Here is a 16,047-nt window from a genome sequence, read left to right on the forward strand (position 1 = left end):
TTCTACTTCTCTCTCTTTTCCTTCCTTCTCTTTTCTTTACTTTTTTGCCTGCACATTTCCTTAGGGCAAGGGAGTCTCCTTTTTTTCTTGTCACGTCTCTTGGGCTCTAAGGACCAAGAATAATAAGAAATGTTCTGTGAATGGGTGATGTCAATTAAGAACATGAGAATATAGACGTCCTAGGAACCATTCATTCATTCAACTTACACATCTCTAGTGAGGGCTTATTATGTGCCAGATACTGTGCTAGGATAATCTATTTAAAAATAATTTAGAGATTGTCATGAACTATAGCTACCTGAAATGTGCTCATATGTTCCACCTATATTGCTTTTTGTGCACTCATGCCTTTTCTCCTAATTCATTATATCTATTTCCTCTCCTTCGCCCTCACAGATACTTCATGCTTATTATGTCTTAGAGGTGCTATTTGAAACCAAGAAGCTCCTGCAGCAAATGCCGAATTTCACTCACACAAAAACTTCTCCCTCCAAAGAGATAACAATCTGTGGTAAGTTTCAGAGCAGTGTTGCCAAATTAATATTTAGGAGCCTCTTGGTTCCACATCATTGGCCTAACTTGAAAACTGTGTAAATTGGACTGTATTAAGGGAAAAGTGTTAATATAGAGTTTTCTATCATGATAGTACTGTTTCCTATCTTGTCTTTGTTTTGCATACCAGCTGGCAGGAATTAATTATGTGAGAAATTAAAGAACTCATAGCTTTTTATAAAGGCAGGCAGCATTTTAATACAGAAAACCACCCATGGGTGGAATAAGTGTTCTTTGCCCTCCGTCTGGCTCTCATTATCTTTGTTCAATGCAGCTTTTTCTAGGTGGGCCTCTGCATGCCACTTATGCTGGGAAGAGAAAAGCCCAAGGCAGGGTGGAGACTAAACTCTTCTCTGCCCTCGGCTGCTGTTTTAGATTTTTCCAACTGGTCTCTGCAGCTTTTAGAAGAGTGGGAATGTCCCAGAAATCTGTTACTTGTTCTTCTAAATAACAAGAGCTGAGATTTTGTTATCATATAGGCCAGTCTGACAGGATACTGCTTCAAGAAGCAGCACACATTGAAATTCAACACAGTTGGTGCTCAGCATGCTTGCAACTGTCTGAGAATGGAGTGCGTGGAAGGAACAGCAATTCCCTTAACTTCTAATTAAGCCTTTAGGTTACAAAACAGTGATTGTTATCTTCCAAATCAATTTTTAGCCCATGTTTCTTTTACTCTGGCAGGTAGAATGGATTTGACAATCTAATTAAACTATTTCCATTCTAGCATCTGATAGTGGTGACAGGGACTTGATGTAGCAGTACATGCTCCATGACATGTCCTGACTCAGGCTTTTGAAGAGTCCTTAATGGTTCAATTCCAACCTAATCAGGCCACCACATCTCTGCCTTCCAGATGATGCATCTCAGCAGTGGGGACCTTTTATTCAAGGCCTCATCAGCTCTTACTTTTCATGGAGATAAAGAATTTTGGGTCATGAGGCTCAGGAAGCCATGCCAACCCATGAAGCCTCTGGAGCCAAGGCGAGGTTTGCTCTCAGAGTGTATATAATAGGCCAAACAGAGAGTGTGATCTGCTCCCATATGTTTCCAGTATACCTCCAGTTGCCATTGGAGACTTATCTTTGCATAAAAGGATCTGGAAGAAGACATGAATTAATTAGAGGGCATGTAAGTCCTGGAATCACGCAGTGTAAGAACTGAATGGTTCTTACAGAGACCATCTAGTCTATCCCTTGCTCTTACGGATGAAATTGAGGCCCAGAGAGAAAAGTGTATTGCCTTCCATGCATTTCTGTGTAGTAACTTGTCCCCCTCTCTCCACCTCAGCTTACTCAGCTGGTTAGTGGCAGAGTCAGAATTAAAAATCAGATCCTCTGCATCCCAGGTTAGAGCCAACTCCATATCTGCTATCCCAACTCCCATCATGCACTGCTCTGACTGATGTTTCATTTTCCATCATGAGACAAGGACTAGGGAATGGATTGATTGGACAGTTCCATTATTTTAAAGATACCCACATCTTGGGCATTTATTTCCAGACTTTTTCCATGTAGCACCATTGATAGAAGGAAAAACCAAGGCCCATAGGTTCCCATAGCATAGGAATTATTATTTTCTGTCTTTAATAGCCCCATTGAACTTAGAAAAATTTGGTCATCATTTAAAATAAAATTAAAAATCAGGGCCATATTTTCATAAACATCCTCTGTTTAAGATAGGAAAGGGGGAGAAATTATGATGAACCTTTACCATTATTTTAATTTCCAGATGCATTTTTTTTACATGCACATCTAAACACGCTACATAGTTCTCAACGTGCATGAAGTATAGTAGGTGTTTTAGTTTATGTTATAAATGATAACCAGTTATGCACTTATATTTTTGTATGCAGTGGAAATATCTTTCTGTGGCTGTCTTTCCATGATACATTGAGTTTTATCTCTTGCTGTCCAACTAGAAGTTAAAATATTTTTAGGGACTTCCCTGGTGGTCCAGTGGCTAAGACTCCGTGCTCCCAATGCAGGGGGCCCAGGTTTGATCCCTGGTCAGGGAACTAGATCCCATGCCTCAACTAAGAGTTCGCATGCCGCAAATAGAGACCCTGCATGCTGCAAGGAAGATCCCACACGCGGCAACGAAGATCCCACGTGCCGCAACTAAGACCCGGAGCAGCCTAATTAATTAATTAATTAAAAAATAATAAAGCAGCTTATGAAAAAAATGAAAACAAAAATATTTGTATAGCCTCAACTCTTAATATGCTGAAACCAATTCATTTATTAGCATACCAGCTGCAACAGTTCTGACTACCCAAATCTTTGGGTTTCTTTGTTTTTTGTTTTTTTTTTTAATTGGAACCAAAGCTGCTAATAGTAGCTTGTTTTATTGATATGAAGTGAAATACTTTGTCCATTAAGGCATTGCAGATATTCTAAAGCTCCCAATTAACCAAATTCAGCAGAATACCTGACTCACAACATTTTTATTATTATGCTTGTCTCCCTCTCAGAAATTCCTCCCTGCCATCAGAACTCATATTTTTCCGATGTGGCCTCGGAAGCACTAACCACACACAGATTTGGCGAACATATACATGCCTCTGCTCTGTCAGCCAGAAAGGCACCTTTATTCTCAATGGTGTACATTGGTGCCTCTCCTTTAAGGCAGCATAATGTAGTGGGGACCGTTTATTGAATGAGCTCATATTTTCTTAGCTAAAGTTTTTTTTTTTTTTACCATCTTTATTGGAGTATCCTGAAGAAAATTAGGAAAACAAAATAATTTTAAAAATATATTTAACTGATAAGTAAAGTCCTTCCATTTTTATTTCCTTAGATTTGGAGTGAGAGCAATGAGATTTAAGTATACGGTAGTATTAATATGCTCTTAATATTGTAGTCATTTTATAAATAACTGCTGGTGATGCAGGATTTTAATTTTATTATTCCCATTATAATTGGGGTCATCTCTTGTATATATTTGGTTAATTTTGGTTGTAGCATTTTAAGCAAACTGAGGAAAAGTATTCCTAAATTAAATTATATTTAGTAATTAAGTTGGATACAAGGAATAAAAATTTATGATCAGAGGTTATGAAAGTCAAATATTTATCTAGAAATAGTTATCCAAATAGGGCTTTTGAATATTCACATATTTACTCTTGTTTTTAAATTAATGGCTTCATCTATTTATACGGTTTCCCTTAGTTGGCTGAGTTTTATAAAGCCATGCTTTCATTTTTATTTTCTCTAATAGTCTCCTCAACAGAATGTCAACTATCTACTCAAAATTTTTAAGTTTCAGATGCTACTGCTGGAGCATATTCTTGAAAATGTGGCTTTAAAAAGCTTTGCATTTAGCAATTAAACTTAATTATCGAGTGCCTACTATGCAGCAGGTACTATGGGAGGCATTTGGGGTTTAATGCCAAGATAGATGATACTGCTGTTCTCCTAGAGATTACAGTGTAGGTAGCACAGAACAATCACTAAGAGCTTCAGTTTTGAAGAGAGATAAAGTTGAGTTTGAATTCCAGCTCTGCTACTTGGTAGCTGGGCAACTTTGCATAAGTTACTTAACTACTCTGAGCCTCATTCGTAAAATGAGTATGATGAAAACAATACCCATCTCATAGAGTGGTTGTAAGGATTGAACAAGATAATTCACGTAAACCCTTAGTCTAGCACTTGGCACAGAGTGAGCTAAGAACAGCATAAATGGCAGGAGTGAATAGGTAATTGCAACATTGGATGCTGTCCCCTGTAGGAAAGGGGACAAAGTTTCCGTAGAGTGCTATGGAAACAAATTGTCTGTTGAATTAATATCATCATAGGGTAAAAACCCGATGTCCTGAAAACGCTTGGAGTATATCAGTAGTGTTTCAGTTTTTAAATTCTGTTACGTATCTTTTCAAATTAGAGTTTTTGTCTTTTCAGTTTTTAAATTCTTGTTTCCTACTGAATAGCGATTTTTCATTTCATTTCCAGGTGATTTGCATGGGAAACTGGATGATCTTTTTTTGATCTACTCGAAGGTAAATGATTATTTTGCTAAATATTTATATTTTTGTTGGGGGAAGGCAGCCCTAGGACAAATAACAATATTAGTTTTATTAGGGATAGGTACAAATACAGATATAATAGGACAGTTTTTATCCAAGAAGTTGAAAGATTTGTTTTTTTTCAAACGTTTCACAAAAAAATTTTAAAGATTTAATTTGGGTCTTTGTTTAATATTATTGTTATCTGTAGATCCATTAGGATTTGTACCTGATTGTATTTATGTTCTTTATTACATCGTAAATGTCTAGATGGCACAGGAAGGGGAGGGAAACAGTCTGTTTTATTTTATTGTTATTTGGTTCAGAAGTGAGCATGCCACAGCAGTCTTCTCCTCCATTGTGCACTAATGATGCATGAAAGGAATCCCCCATAGCAAGTTCCAGACTGCTCTTCTCTTCTCCACCCTGATTCATCGTTGCCAGGCTCAGCTGCTCTTCCAGTGCTATGACTCCTCTTCGTTGGTTGGGTTTTGTTTGCGGGAGCCCGCACAGAGGGCACAAAGCAGCTTGGCCAGCATGGAGTTTCTCTGCATCTCTTTGATTGGATTCATTTCTTTCTCTGAGCCAGCAGTTGCAACCTAAATGTTTGCTTCTGGGATGATTGCATATAGAAAATTTATCCTGAGGTGACCTCTGCCTTCACAGTGGTACCCATTTGTCTCTCTTTTTGATTAATACATCATCCCCACAACTAGCATGTTGAATAATTGGGCACAGCATAGGTGTCTCAGATGGCCTGAAAGAAAATATATTCTGATTATTATGATGGGAAATCAATTTTACTCTTTGGGGACTGTGAGAGCTTGAGTAAGCCACATAACCTCCATGACCCTTAATTTCTTCTTTGGCTGCAATATTCTTTTTTCTTTTTTTAAATAGTATTGACATATAGTTGATTTACAATATTGTGTTAGTTTCAGGTATACAGGAAAGTGATTCGGATATCCGAATCACTTTCCTGTACACCTGAAACTATGCTATACAGTAAATCCTTTTTATTTACCTATTTTATATATAGTAGTGTGTATCTATTGATCCCATACTCCTAACTTATCTCTCCCCCACTTTCCCCTTTGGTAACCATAATTTTGTTTTCTATGTCTGTGAGCCTGGCTCTGTTTTGTAAATAAGTTCATTTGTATTATTTTTTAGATTCCACATATAAGTGATATCATATGGTATTTGTCTTTCTCTTTCTGACTTACTTCACTTAGATGATAATCTCTAGGTCCATCCATATTGCTGCAAATGGCATTATTTCTTTTTTTTATGGCTGAGTAATATTCCACTGTATATATATGTACCACATCTTCTTTATCCATTCCTCTGTCGATGGACACTTAGGTTGCTTCCATATCTTGGCTGTTGTGAATAGTGCTGCTATGAACATTGGGGTGCACATATCTTTTCAAATTAGAGTTTTTGTCTTTCTCGGATATATGCCCAGGAGTGGGATTGCTGGATCCTATGGTTACTATATTTTTAACCTTTTTTTTTTTTTTGGCTGCGTTGGGTCTTCGTTGCTGCATGCGGGCTTTCTCTAGTTGTGGCGAGCGGGGGCTACTCTTCATTGTGGTGTGTGGACTTCTCATTGCGGTGGCTTCTCTTGTTACGGAGCGTGGGCTCTAGGTGCGCGGGCTTCAGTAGTTGTGGTGCACGGGCTTAGTTGCTCTGCGGCATGTGGGATCTTCCCAGACCAGGGCTCGAACCCATGTCCCCTGCATTGGCAGGTGGATTCTTAACCACTGTGCCACCTGGGGAGTCCCTATTTTTAACTTTTTAAGGAACCTCCATACTGTTCTCCATAGTGTGGCTGCACCAATTTACATTCCCACCAACAGTGTAGGAGGGTTCCCTTTTCTCCACACCCTCTGCAGCATTTATTATTTGTAGGCTTTTTGATGATGGCCATTCTGACTGGTGTGAGGTGATACCTCACTGTAGTTTTGACTTGCACTTCTCTAATAATTAGCGATGTTGAGCATCTTTTCTTGTGCCTGTTGGCCATCTGTATGTCTTTTGGATAAATGTCTATTTAGGTCTTCTTTGGCTGGAGTATTCTTTTTTTTTTTTTTTTTTTAATAAATTTATTTATTTATTTATTTTTGGCTGTGTTGGGTCTTCGTTTCTGTGCGAGGGCTTTCTCCAGTTGCGGCGAGCAGGGGCCACTCTTCATCGTGGTGCACGGGCCTCTCACTGTCGCGGCCTCTCCCGTTGCGGAGCACAGGCTCCAGACGCGCAGGCTCAGTAGTTGTGGCTCACGGGCTTAGTTGCTCCGCGGCATGTGGGATGTTCCCAGACCAAGGCTTGAACCCGTGTCCCCTGCATTGGCAGGCAGATTCTCAACCACTGCGCCACCAGGGAAGCCCGGCTGCAGTATTCTTGAGCTTCCACCCCATAAGAGGTTGTCTTGTGAATAAAATAACATAAATATCCAAAAGCATTTTTTAAAGTACTAAATTATAATAGAAATACAAGGTTTTCATTTCATTCATTCAGAATGGGAGCTTGGAAGGGAATGGAGGAAGCCAAACCAGGAGTGGATGAATGGAGCTAGCACTTAGGAAGAGATTCGGTTGAGACTGCAGGAGGCCTAAGCAAAGGTCTAGGACTTGGTAGCCAGAGAGTGGGGTCAGGAGAAATAGAAGGCCATCCAGGTAGTGAGTTGGTGTCAGGAAGTCCAGCCAAAGGTTTGCCGGCAGGGAACTGAGGGTTCTGGTAAATAGGGCAATTCTGGAGATCAGCTACGGAATCCAGTCTGGGCAGGGAAGGAAGAGAGGCCAGGATGGCAACCAACTGGGAGAAATGGGTGGAATGAAGGATTGCCATGCTCTCTGAGGTCAGGGCAGGAGGCCCAGGAAGCAGGATGGGTGGGAAGTTGCAAGGGGAGTAGTCCTAGGGAATGAGTGGGTCCAAGGTGGAATCCAGAATGTGGGTGGCTGAAGTGAGTGAAAGAGAATATTAGGGATGAGGATGTCAAGCAAGTGGAAAGCAGATGTGTTAAGTGGGTTGGCCACAGGACTGAGAGATGAGATGCAGAGGAAGGAAGTTTGGTCAGAGCTCATGGGCCTGGAAGGAGGAGAGGCTGGCAAAGTGTTAGTCTCTTGGTGGCTCTAAGGAGCAAGTGGACCCGCCCCAACTCCTGACCCTGAGGTCTCCATCCTGTGGAAGAGTGGGTCCTTTCCTTCCAGAGGGCTGCACGAGTCAGGAGTCTAGCACCATCCCGAAGGGAGGCCCAGATTTCCAGAGGGAAGTCTTTCTGAATGAGTTGAAGGCAAAAGGGAGTTTATTTATGCAGTTTGAGGAATGAGATTTGTTTAAGTCTACATAGCACCATATAAATGTTCAGAAGTACAGTCCTGCTATTTTTGACAATTACAATCTGAGGAAGGAGAAGGGGGTGGAGGTATGTGGGGAATAGCCACAACAGAAAATCTGGTAATTATTTCTCTAGAGGTCTTGGAAAATACAAAAAAGGGAAAATAGTTGAGTAAATTAAATGTGAAAAGTGACTTCCTAGGCAATTAGAAAATTTCTCAAGAGGTAGTTGAAGATATTAAGGTGCGATCAGGGGAAGGACTCTGGAGTAGATAGATGCAAAAAGAGAATGTTTCTTTAATTCCATTGGCAAAACTAAATGGAATATATAAAACTGGAAGGTGCTAATGTAAAGATTGAACAGGAGGAGGTGGGTGGTAAGAAGTACTATAAAAAGGACTAAAGGTGAAATTATAGCATTCACATGAAAGCAAGAAATATTTTGAGTGTTAACCAATGACGGTGTTCAGGAAGTGGAGATTGAGAGCCCAGCGATGAAAGAGTATGGAACTGTTTTTGGCCCCAAATATATCACAGTTTAGTGGGGTAGGTCAACTAATGAAAAAACAAGACAGCTCAGGGTGAGACATGTTATAACTGGGGTAAGCGAGTTTCCAAGGGAGCACATTGGAGGGGCACCTAAGTCATGGGAGACTTCTTGGAGGAGGTGACATTTAAGACAATCCCTTCAAAGAGTTTTAGTAATTTAGTAAGTGCCTAAATCATGAAGGAAAGTTTTGAAGGATCAGAAAAGATTTTATTCCCACACCCTTTTTGTGGTGTGCTGCAATAAATGTTGGAATCCGTACCAGTGATCGTTTTTGATTGTTTTGACATTTTTGGTTTCTTTAATATTTGGTTGTCCTTACAAATTGTATCATTTAGCACCTTAAGACTAAGCTAGACAGTTTCAGCTCACAATCCTATCTGGGTTTGAAGGGAATTCTTTCCTCTGGGTGCCACACGGTTAACCATGGCACACCTTTCCTAAAAGGGCATCCCAACTTTATATGGCTTCAAATATCATCAAGTGAAGCAATTTACATGGCATTAGTTAGGTCATATTTTTAGACTTTATTTTCTGCAAAGGTTAATTTTAATCAGCCACTCTTGCTTAATTAGAGTGACCAATTTGGAATACTTCGTTCAGAGCCTTTTCCTCATTGACTAGAAAGCTTGAAATTTTAGACCAAGTATTGGCAAGTTAGTTTGTTAAATTGATGCTGTGTGTGGAAACCTCCTACAGTTGAAAAAGAGCTGCACATGGACAGAGAGAAGCTAATTACCTCTCAACCCTGTGGGTGTCATACTGATTCTGTCCATGGAAGCCACACAGCCTTGTTTTCCTTTTCTTTCTCTCTTCTCCACCATCCTCCACCCCACCCCCTATGCCCCAAATTTTCCAGCTGTGAAGGTCATTAAATATTTTCTTTTTTCTCTATTGCTGATATGCTTCCCACTGCCACAGTAGTCAATTCTTTACCTTTTGAGATTAAGGCAGTGTGTTATAATCAGAACAGATCTCTAAAATAGAGTTTGCAAAAGAAATAAAAATTAAAATAATGTGGAGTTGAGGTCCAGAGGTTATTGTTTGATGTGCCTTGGGGAAATGTCCAAAAAATATTGTGATAACTTCTAGATGTCTTATGTAAAATACTTCAGTGGGAAATAGGTCTCCTTATCTCTACTCAAGTTAATTAATTGTGATCTGCTATTTTTTCCCCCTGCAGGTCATCTAATGCTGTTCAGAGTTGTAGTTACCCCAGGTTTTCTATATTTGTCAACTTGATCACCATGTCATAGATGGTTTGTTGTGTATCAGCTGCAGAATAAGCCAGAGAGTTTGATTTACTGGAACTGAGTGAAGGATGGGTTCCCTCAGAAGCAGTGTTTCCTTCTTTGAAGGAAATCCAGCGAAATCTCAGTAGCGTAGCTAGAAGCCTAAATATCCTAGAGACCCATGTCCCAGAAGACTTAGCTATACTTTTTATCTGTTTTCCAATTCTCTTATTATTCTAAGACTAAAACGTATTTGAACTCAGACTATATAGAGTAATACAACTAGTCCTGGATCAACAATGCAGTTCTTATACATCCAAATAAGTCTTGCCTTTGCCTTCAGAGTCTCAACACTTACAGAAGTTCAGTATATATTTAGGACCCCTTTTAGAATCACTTTCAGAGACAGTGACATTTTCTACTGAACGAGCTTCATTATCACAAATCAATCTTTTGAAGACGTGTGATTTTTTGAAAAGGTTAAAACTTATTGGGTGTCAAGCGTGCCATGTAAGGTGGATGGCTTAGCTGACCCTTACTATTAGGGGCTTAAAATTAGGTTTGACTAAAGAAATTCAGTATTCATTGCTCATAGTAGAGGTGAAATACCTATAAAGTTTGCTTTAACTGGGGATGAGTTCTACTACCAGAAAATTGGTCATCCCAGTGGAAAATATGTTTACATATTTTCTCAAATTTTGACTGTTGTTACTTTTCTCAAATTTTGATATTAAGGTTTTATTGATCTTATGAAATAAATTGGAGAGATTTACATATTATTGCTATTGATTTATATTTAATTATATATTGCAAGGTTCATTGTTCACATCTGTATTCTTTCCTCTTAGTCTTTCCCTGGCTTAAGGACTTTTTATGGTTACTGCTATTACTTGGTTAGAATATTGTCTTGAGTATGTTCCTCTATGGGGCATGTGGGTGTTAGAGTCTCTAAATGCAAGCTGCTTGAATGCAGGGACTTTGTATTGTTTACTTCTGTGTTTCTAACACCCTAAAGCTGTATCTAGTACATAACAAGCAATCAATACATGTTCATTGAGCATAGGAGTCATGAGCTCTTTCAAACTTCAGGCTGAAGTCTCTTTTTAACCATAGAAAATTCCCTCTCTTATTTATGTAATTATTGCCTCTTCTCCATCTGTTCCTTTTTCCTGATTCTGGAATGCTTATTATTGGCACATTAGTTCTCTTGGCTCTGAACTCTAATCTCTTACTCATTCCTCATGATTTCCATCATTTTGCCTTTTGCTCTGTGTGAGAGATTTTTTATCTGCTTGCTCTTTCAGGTCAGTAATGTATTTTTTAACCCTTCTTTCTTTTAGTTAGCGCCAATCTATTGCTATTTTAAATTTGAATAGCATATTTTTCATGCCAAGAATTATTAACTTTTTGTTCTTTATTTCATGGTACTCTTTAAAAAAAAAAAAAAAAGTGTCCTCTGTCTCCTCCAGCGGTCTTGTCTCATTAGGGGATTGCACTTTGGCAGATCTGATTGGTCTGCCTCTCTCTGGTTACTGGATCCCCTTAAGTACTAGGTTATTTCCATTTTTACTTTTCTGCTTAAGCTAGGTTAAGCCTCTCCATAGTGGGAGGCACAACACTTTCTACTCCTGCATCAAGAGTGTGAGAGGAAGTCTCTATGTTCCTAGGTGTCTCTAAATATAAGTATTAGTATTCTTTTAGCTTCAGAGATGTAAAAGAAGTTCTCCTATACTTTTTCTGGTAAGATCCAGATCCCTCTCTCCCAACCAAGACCACACACATGCTCTGAGGCAGAGTCTCCCCTTAGTCAAGGCGTCCACATGTCCTCTCAGACCGAGTTCTTCCATGGCTCTCTGCTGCTGCTCCTTGAGCCCCCTTCAGTCCTGGACATCCCAATAGAACCTATAGCCTTCAGCACCTCTCAGACTTCTCCAGCTTACTCATCCCAGCCAGCTGAAGACTGAGGGAAGTAAGTGTATCAGAGGTGCAGAATCATTCCCCTTTTCTTTAAGTTTTGATGACCAATAGCCTATATTTTTATAACTGGCTCACACTATCTAAGCCCAGTGTGAATAAGGTTATGTGAGTTAATGTATAAGAAAATATAAAATAATGGGATCTTAAAAATAGAAATAACTTGGAGGCCATAATAAAACGAATCTCTTAATTTGTATGGTGCTTTATGGTTTTCATGAAATTTTATACACACAGTCTCATTTGAGTTCCAGAGTAGCCCTGTGTGATAAGTATGGAAGTTATCATTCTCATTTAACAGATGAGGGAACTAGAGTTCATAAAGATCAAATAACTTGCCCAAGGACAGACACATGAGTAAAAGTGGAGCTGAATTAGGGAATAAGTCTTCTGGCCCAGAACACTACACCAGTGCTTGCTTGTTTGTTTCCAGTTGCCTTCAGGACATGTTTCATTGCATAATGATTTCTGGAATCCCTAAGTTATTTGCTACAACTTGTATTATATTTTTTCAACTATTTCTGTCATATTGATATGAAAAATTTTAAATGTATATAAATACTAGGTGGTGAGTATAAAGTAATATTTTCTTATGTAATTTGAAATCTAACAAAAAAGGAATTTGAAAATCATTTGAGAAAGATTAATATAACTAGAATACGTGAATTATTTCTTGAAGGTAACTTTTTTGAAGGAGGACATATATTAGGATGTATGAGTACTTAAAATTTTCTCTTTGTAATGTATTTTTTAAACATTTGAATTTATCTTACTATGCAATAGAAATGCACTCAACCATTTCCCTACCAGGCATGACGTGCTTTATCTTGGAGTTGAGTAGTACAGAAGTAAACGAGTGAATAGCTGCTCTAAAGACCAGACCTTTGTCCTGATCCCAGTCCTTTTTTGTGCTAAGACTGTATTTTAAAGTATTATCTCATACTCAGGAGTGGTAATCAAAATATTTAACAACAAATATGGCCCTGGTCAGTGAGAAGTCAAAACACACGCCTGCAACACCTGGTGTGATTGTATCGGAGTGTACTGATGGTGTGTTAGCCCTGCTCACAGTTGGGCAGTACCTTACACTTTCCCGAGTGCTTTCATACCCGTTCTCTCATTTGATCTTGCGTGGGGGTGTGTGTGGAGAATATAGTGTCATTCCCTTTTTTCAAATTGAGAGAATCACAGCCCAGAGAAGTTAAATATAGGGTCCCTTAGAATGAACGACATTTGGCTCTTAGTTTAGTGTTCTTCCTTGGGTAGAAGTTTCCTTCTTCTACCTAAGGAAGAGATGAGAGTAACCATTTTTATTTTATTTTATTTAAATTTTTTTTGTTTGTTTTTTTAAATTAATTAATTTATTTTATTTATTTATCTTTGGCTGTGTTGGGTCTTTTTTCACTGCACGCGGGCTTTCTCTAGTTGCGGTGAGCGGGGGCTACTCTTCGTTGCAGTGCGCGGGCTTCTCATTGCCGTGGCTTCTCTTGTTGCAGAGCACAGGCTCTAGGTGTGTGGGCTTCAGTAGTTGTGCCACGCAGGCTCAGTAGTTGTGGCACACGGGCTTAGTTGCTCTGCGGCATGTGGGATCCTCCCGGACCAGTGATCGAACCCATGTCCCCTGCATTGGCAGGCGGATTCTTAACCGCTGCGCCATCAGGGAAGCCCGAGAATAACCATTTTTAATAGGACAAATATCAGGTTCTCTCAGAGAAAACTCATAGTAGGTGGTGGTGAGTAGAATGAGCAATCCCCATCCCCCTGGAGTCTTCCTGTCCCAAGCTAATCCTTCACTTCCAAGGTCCCTTGCAGGAGATGCCTGCCCTGGAAAGTGAAACTGGCTTGAGTGAGTGAGCAGATTTTTCCCAGTGGAAGAACTGACTCAGCCTCTTTTCTCCATATCCACATGGACATTAAGTACAAAGCGTTACTTTTAAAAGTACATTCTTTTAACTGCTTGTTTTTCTCCTTCTTCCTTCCACAGAATGGTCTCCCCTCAGTGAGCAACCCATATGTTTTTAATGGTGATTTTGTGGATCGAGGAAAAAATTCCATGGAGATCCTAATGATCCTGTTTGTGACTTTTCTGGTCTACCCCAACGACCTGCACCTGAACAGAGGCAACCATGAAGATTTTATGATGAATAAGAGGTAACCTAGGCCTGTGGATTTCCTCTTTTGTTTCCTGTTCTGGAAAATGCTGCCATGTTTAGCTCCTAGCGGAGAGTTAGAGGTGAGTGTAGAGAAGCAGGGATGAGGAGAATCTCAAGGAAGAGCTCAATTCTTACAGCGATTTACCTCCCCCAATCTTCTGCTGTGTGAGTGAGTATAAATTGCTCTAAAGTTCCCTTCCTATCTTTTCTTCCCGTTCTTCCTTCACCCTTCTATTATGTTCTTCTTCCCGTGCCCACCCTTCACAAGCCAAATTGTGTGCTGAGTAGACGTGTTAGGCCAGGTTTGGAGGTGTGGTAGGTTCTATGAGCAGGTTTAGATGGACTCATTCTCTTGCTACTCTTTTGGCTTGCACCACATGTTGTCTCAGAAACTAGTACTGTGTTTTTCACTGATGTGTATATTTTTTATGACACGGTGATTGCTTTTGGCATAGTTGTTCATAAACATATTTGAGAACAGCTGTAACATAGCATTTCAACTATCTGACTCACTGGAGTTTTGGGGAATAAAGATTGGTTAACTGGTTTACCAATTTTTGTTGAAAGGCACAGTAAGTGACAAATGTTCTCCTTTCTCTTCTTTCCTCATCCTCCTCCTCTTCCTCTTCCCCTTTCCCTTCCTCTTTTTCTTCCTCTCCTTCTCCTTTTGTTTTTCTTGTTTCTTGTTTTATGAAAAACAGAATCCAGTTTGCTCTAGGAAAGTAGAAGGCATGGCATGTTTCATGCTTTGGTCCTGGGCTTTTGGGTGCCTAGATCAAAGCTCAGCAGCTGATTAGTTTTGTCTTTGGGGCAGTTTTGGCACTTGGCCTGAGTACAGTTTCAATTCTAATTCTCAAGTACAGAAGCAAATGATAAGATTATGAAGAAAAAAAAAAATCCCAAAATCTCAAGGCTACTTTCAGAGACCCATTATATATAATATAGCTCAATATGTTTATTTGGGCATGCCATTTATCCTTCCATTTATTTAGCTCGTCAGTTGTATTTATCTAGTGCCTGCAATGGTTAGTAAAAGAGACATGGCCCCTGCCCTCCTGTAGTTTACATCTAGCAGGGAAGACACGAGTTGAGCAGGTTTTTCAAGTGTGATGAGTTTGTAAAGTGGGGGATCCAGTCTGTCTGAGGGGTGATTGGAAGGTTCTCCCATAGAAGTATGGCATTAGCCTGAGACCTGGAGGATGAATTAGGCGATCAAGAGAGGACCATGGCAGGGGGGATGAGAAACTGTTCCACAGTGAGGAGACAACTTATGCAGAACTTGAGAAAGGACTTTTTAGACTTGAAAGAAGCTCAGGATGGGAGGAACATAGACTGAAGGACAGGATGGTACCTGATAGGGCTGGAGACGTAAGAAATGATTGCAAAGAAATTTGGGCTTTCTCCTGAGGACAAGAGAAAATCATTGAAGAGTATTATACAATTTGTGTTTTAAAATGCAGCAGGAAGATTAGTTTGGAGAGGGACAAGAATAGATATGGGGAGGCCAATTAGGAAGTAGTTGAAGAGATAGATGATGGAGTCTCACTTAGACTTGGGTGGTAAAGGTGGAGACGCAAAGCAGTAGATATATTCAGGAGGAAGTTTAGGCAATGATTTAAGGCTTGGTAACGTGATATGGGGGACTTGAAAGGAGAGAGAATCAGGGATGACCTCCAGGTTCCTAGCTTGAATTTGCAAGATCACTGTTATTGGGAACATGATAAGTGGAGAAAGTTGGGATGAGGGAGAAGGATGAGTTCAGTTTGGGGTAAGCTGATTCGAGGTGCTGTTGAGTAGGCAGGACTGAGTTCATCTTGGAAAACATAACGTTACACTGTAGAAGCTTCACATGACATGATTTGCATGGAAACCTGGAGTGAGTATGCTGTGTTCTGACTTCACTGTGTTGGGTGTTAAAGGTATATATTATTATCCTAAGGCAAGGAAAGTAATTGAAAAAAAATTTTCATCATTAATTCTCCTTTAGTGACTGCTATTCAGGCATTAAAATTCCTGACACTTTCTATTAAAACCCTCAATAGCATTACATGAACTATATCAGAGAGTATAAAGAGCCAACTTGTTATCTTCTAGGCTTTTCTTTGTCTTTATTTAGTCTTTTTGCCCCCTGATCATTCATTTGCTATAAGATATAGGATGTCTGAGAAATTCTATCGAAATGAAAAGCATTCTCCCACACACTGTCCCCCAGTGGCCACAGCACGCGTCTCTGAATACTTACAGTAC

General features: G+C 39.6%; 1 protein-coding gene across 8 annotated transcripts in view; it reads left to right on the forward strand.

Moving 5' to 3' along the window:
- Nucleotides 1–16,047, forward strand: part of PPEF1 (protein phosphatase with EF-hand domain 1) — a 150,565-nt gene that overhangs the window by 96,007 nt on the left and 38,511 nt on the right. For all 8 annotated transcript variants that reach the window (XM_082447142.1, XM_082447139.1, XM_082447145.1 and 5 more), the window contains 3 exons: nt 397–511; nt 4,503–4,549; nt 13,632–13,798. In XM_082447142.1, the coding sequence (XP_082303268.1) occupies nt 397–511; nt 4,503–4,549; nt 13,632–13,798 (329 nt within the window). The remainder of the gene's footprint in view (nt 1–396; nt 512–4,502; nt 4,550–13,631; nt 13,799–16,047) is intronic.

The sequence above is a fragment of the Balaenoptera physalus genome, assembly GCF_965194825.1.
Source record: "Balaenoptera physalus genome assembly, chromosome: X".
Taxonomy (NCBI): domain Eukaryota; kingdom Metazoa; phylum Chordata; class Mammalia; order Artiodactyla; family Balaenopteridae; genus Balaenoptera; species Balaenoptera physalus.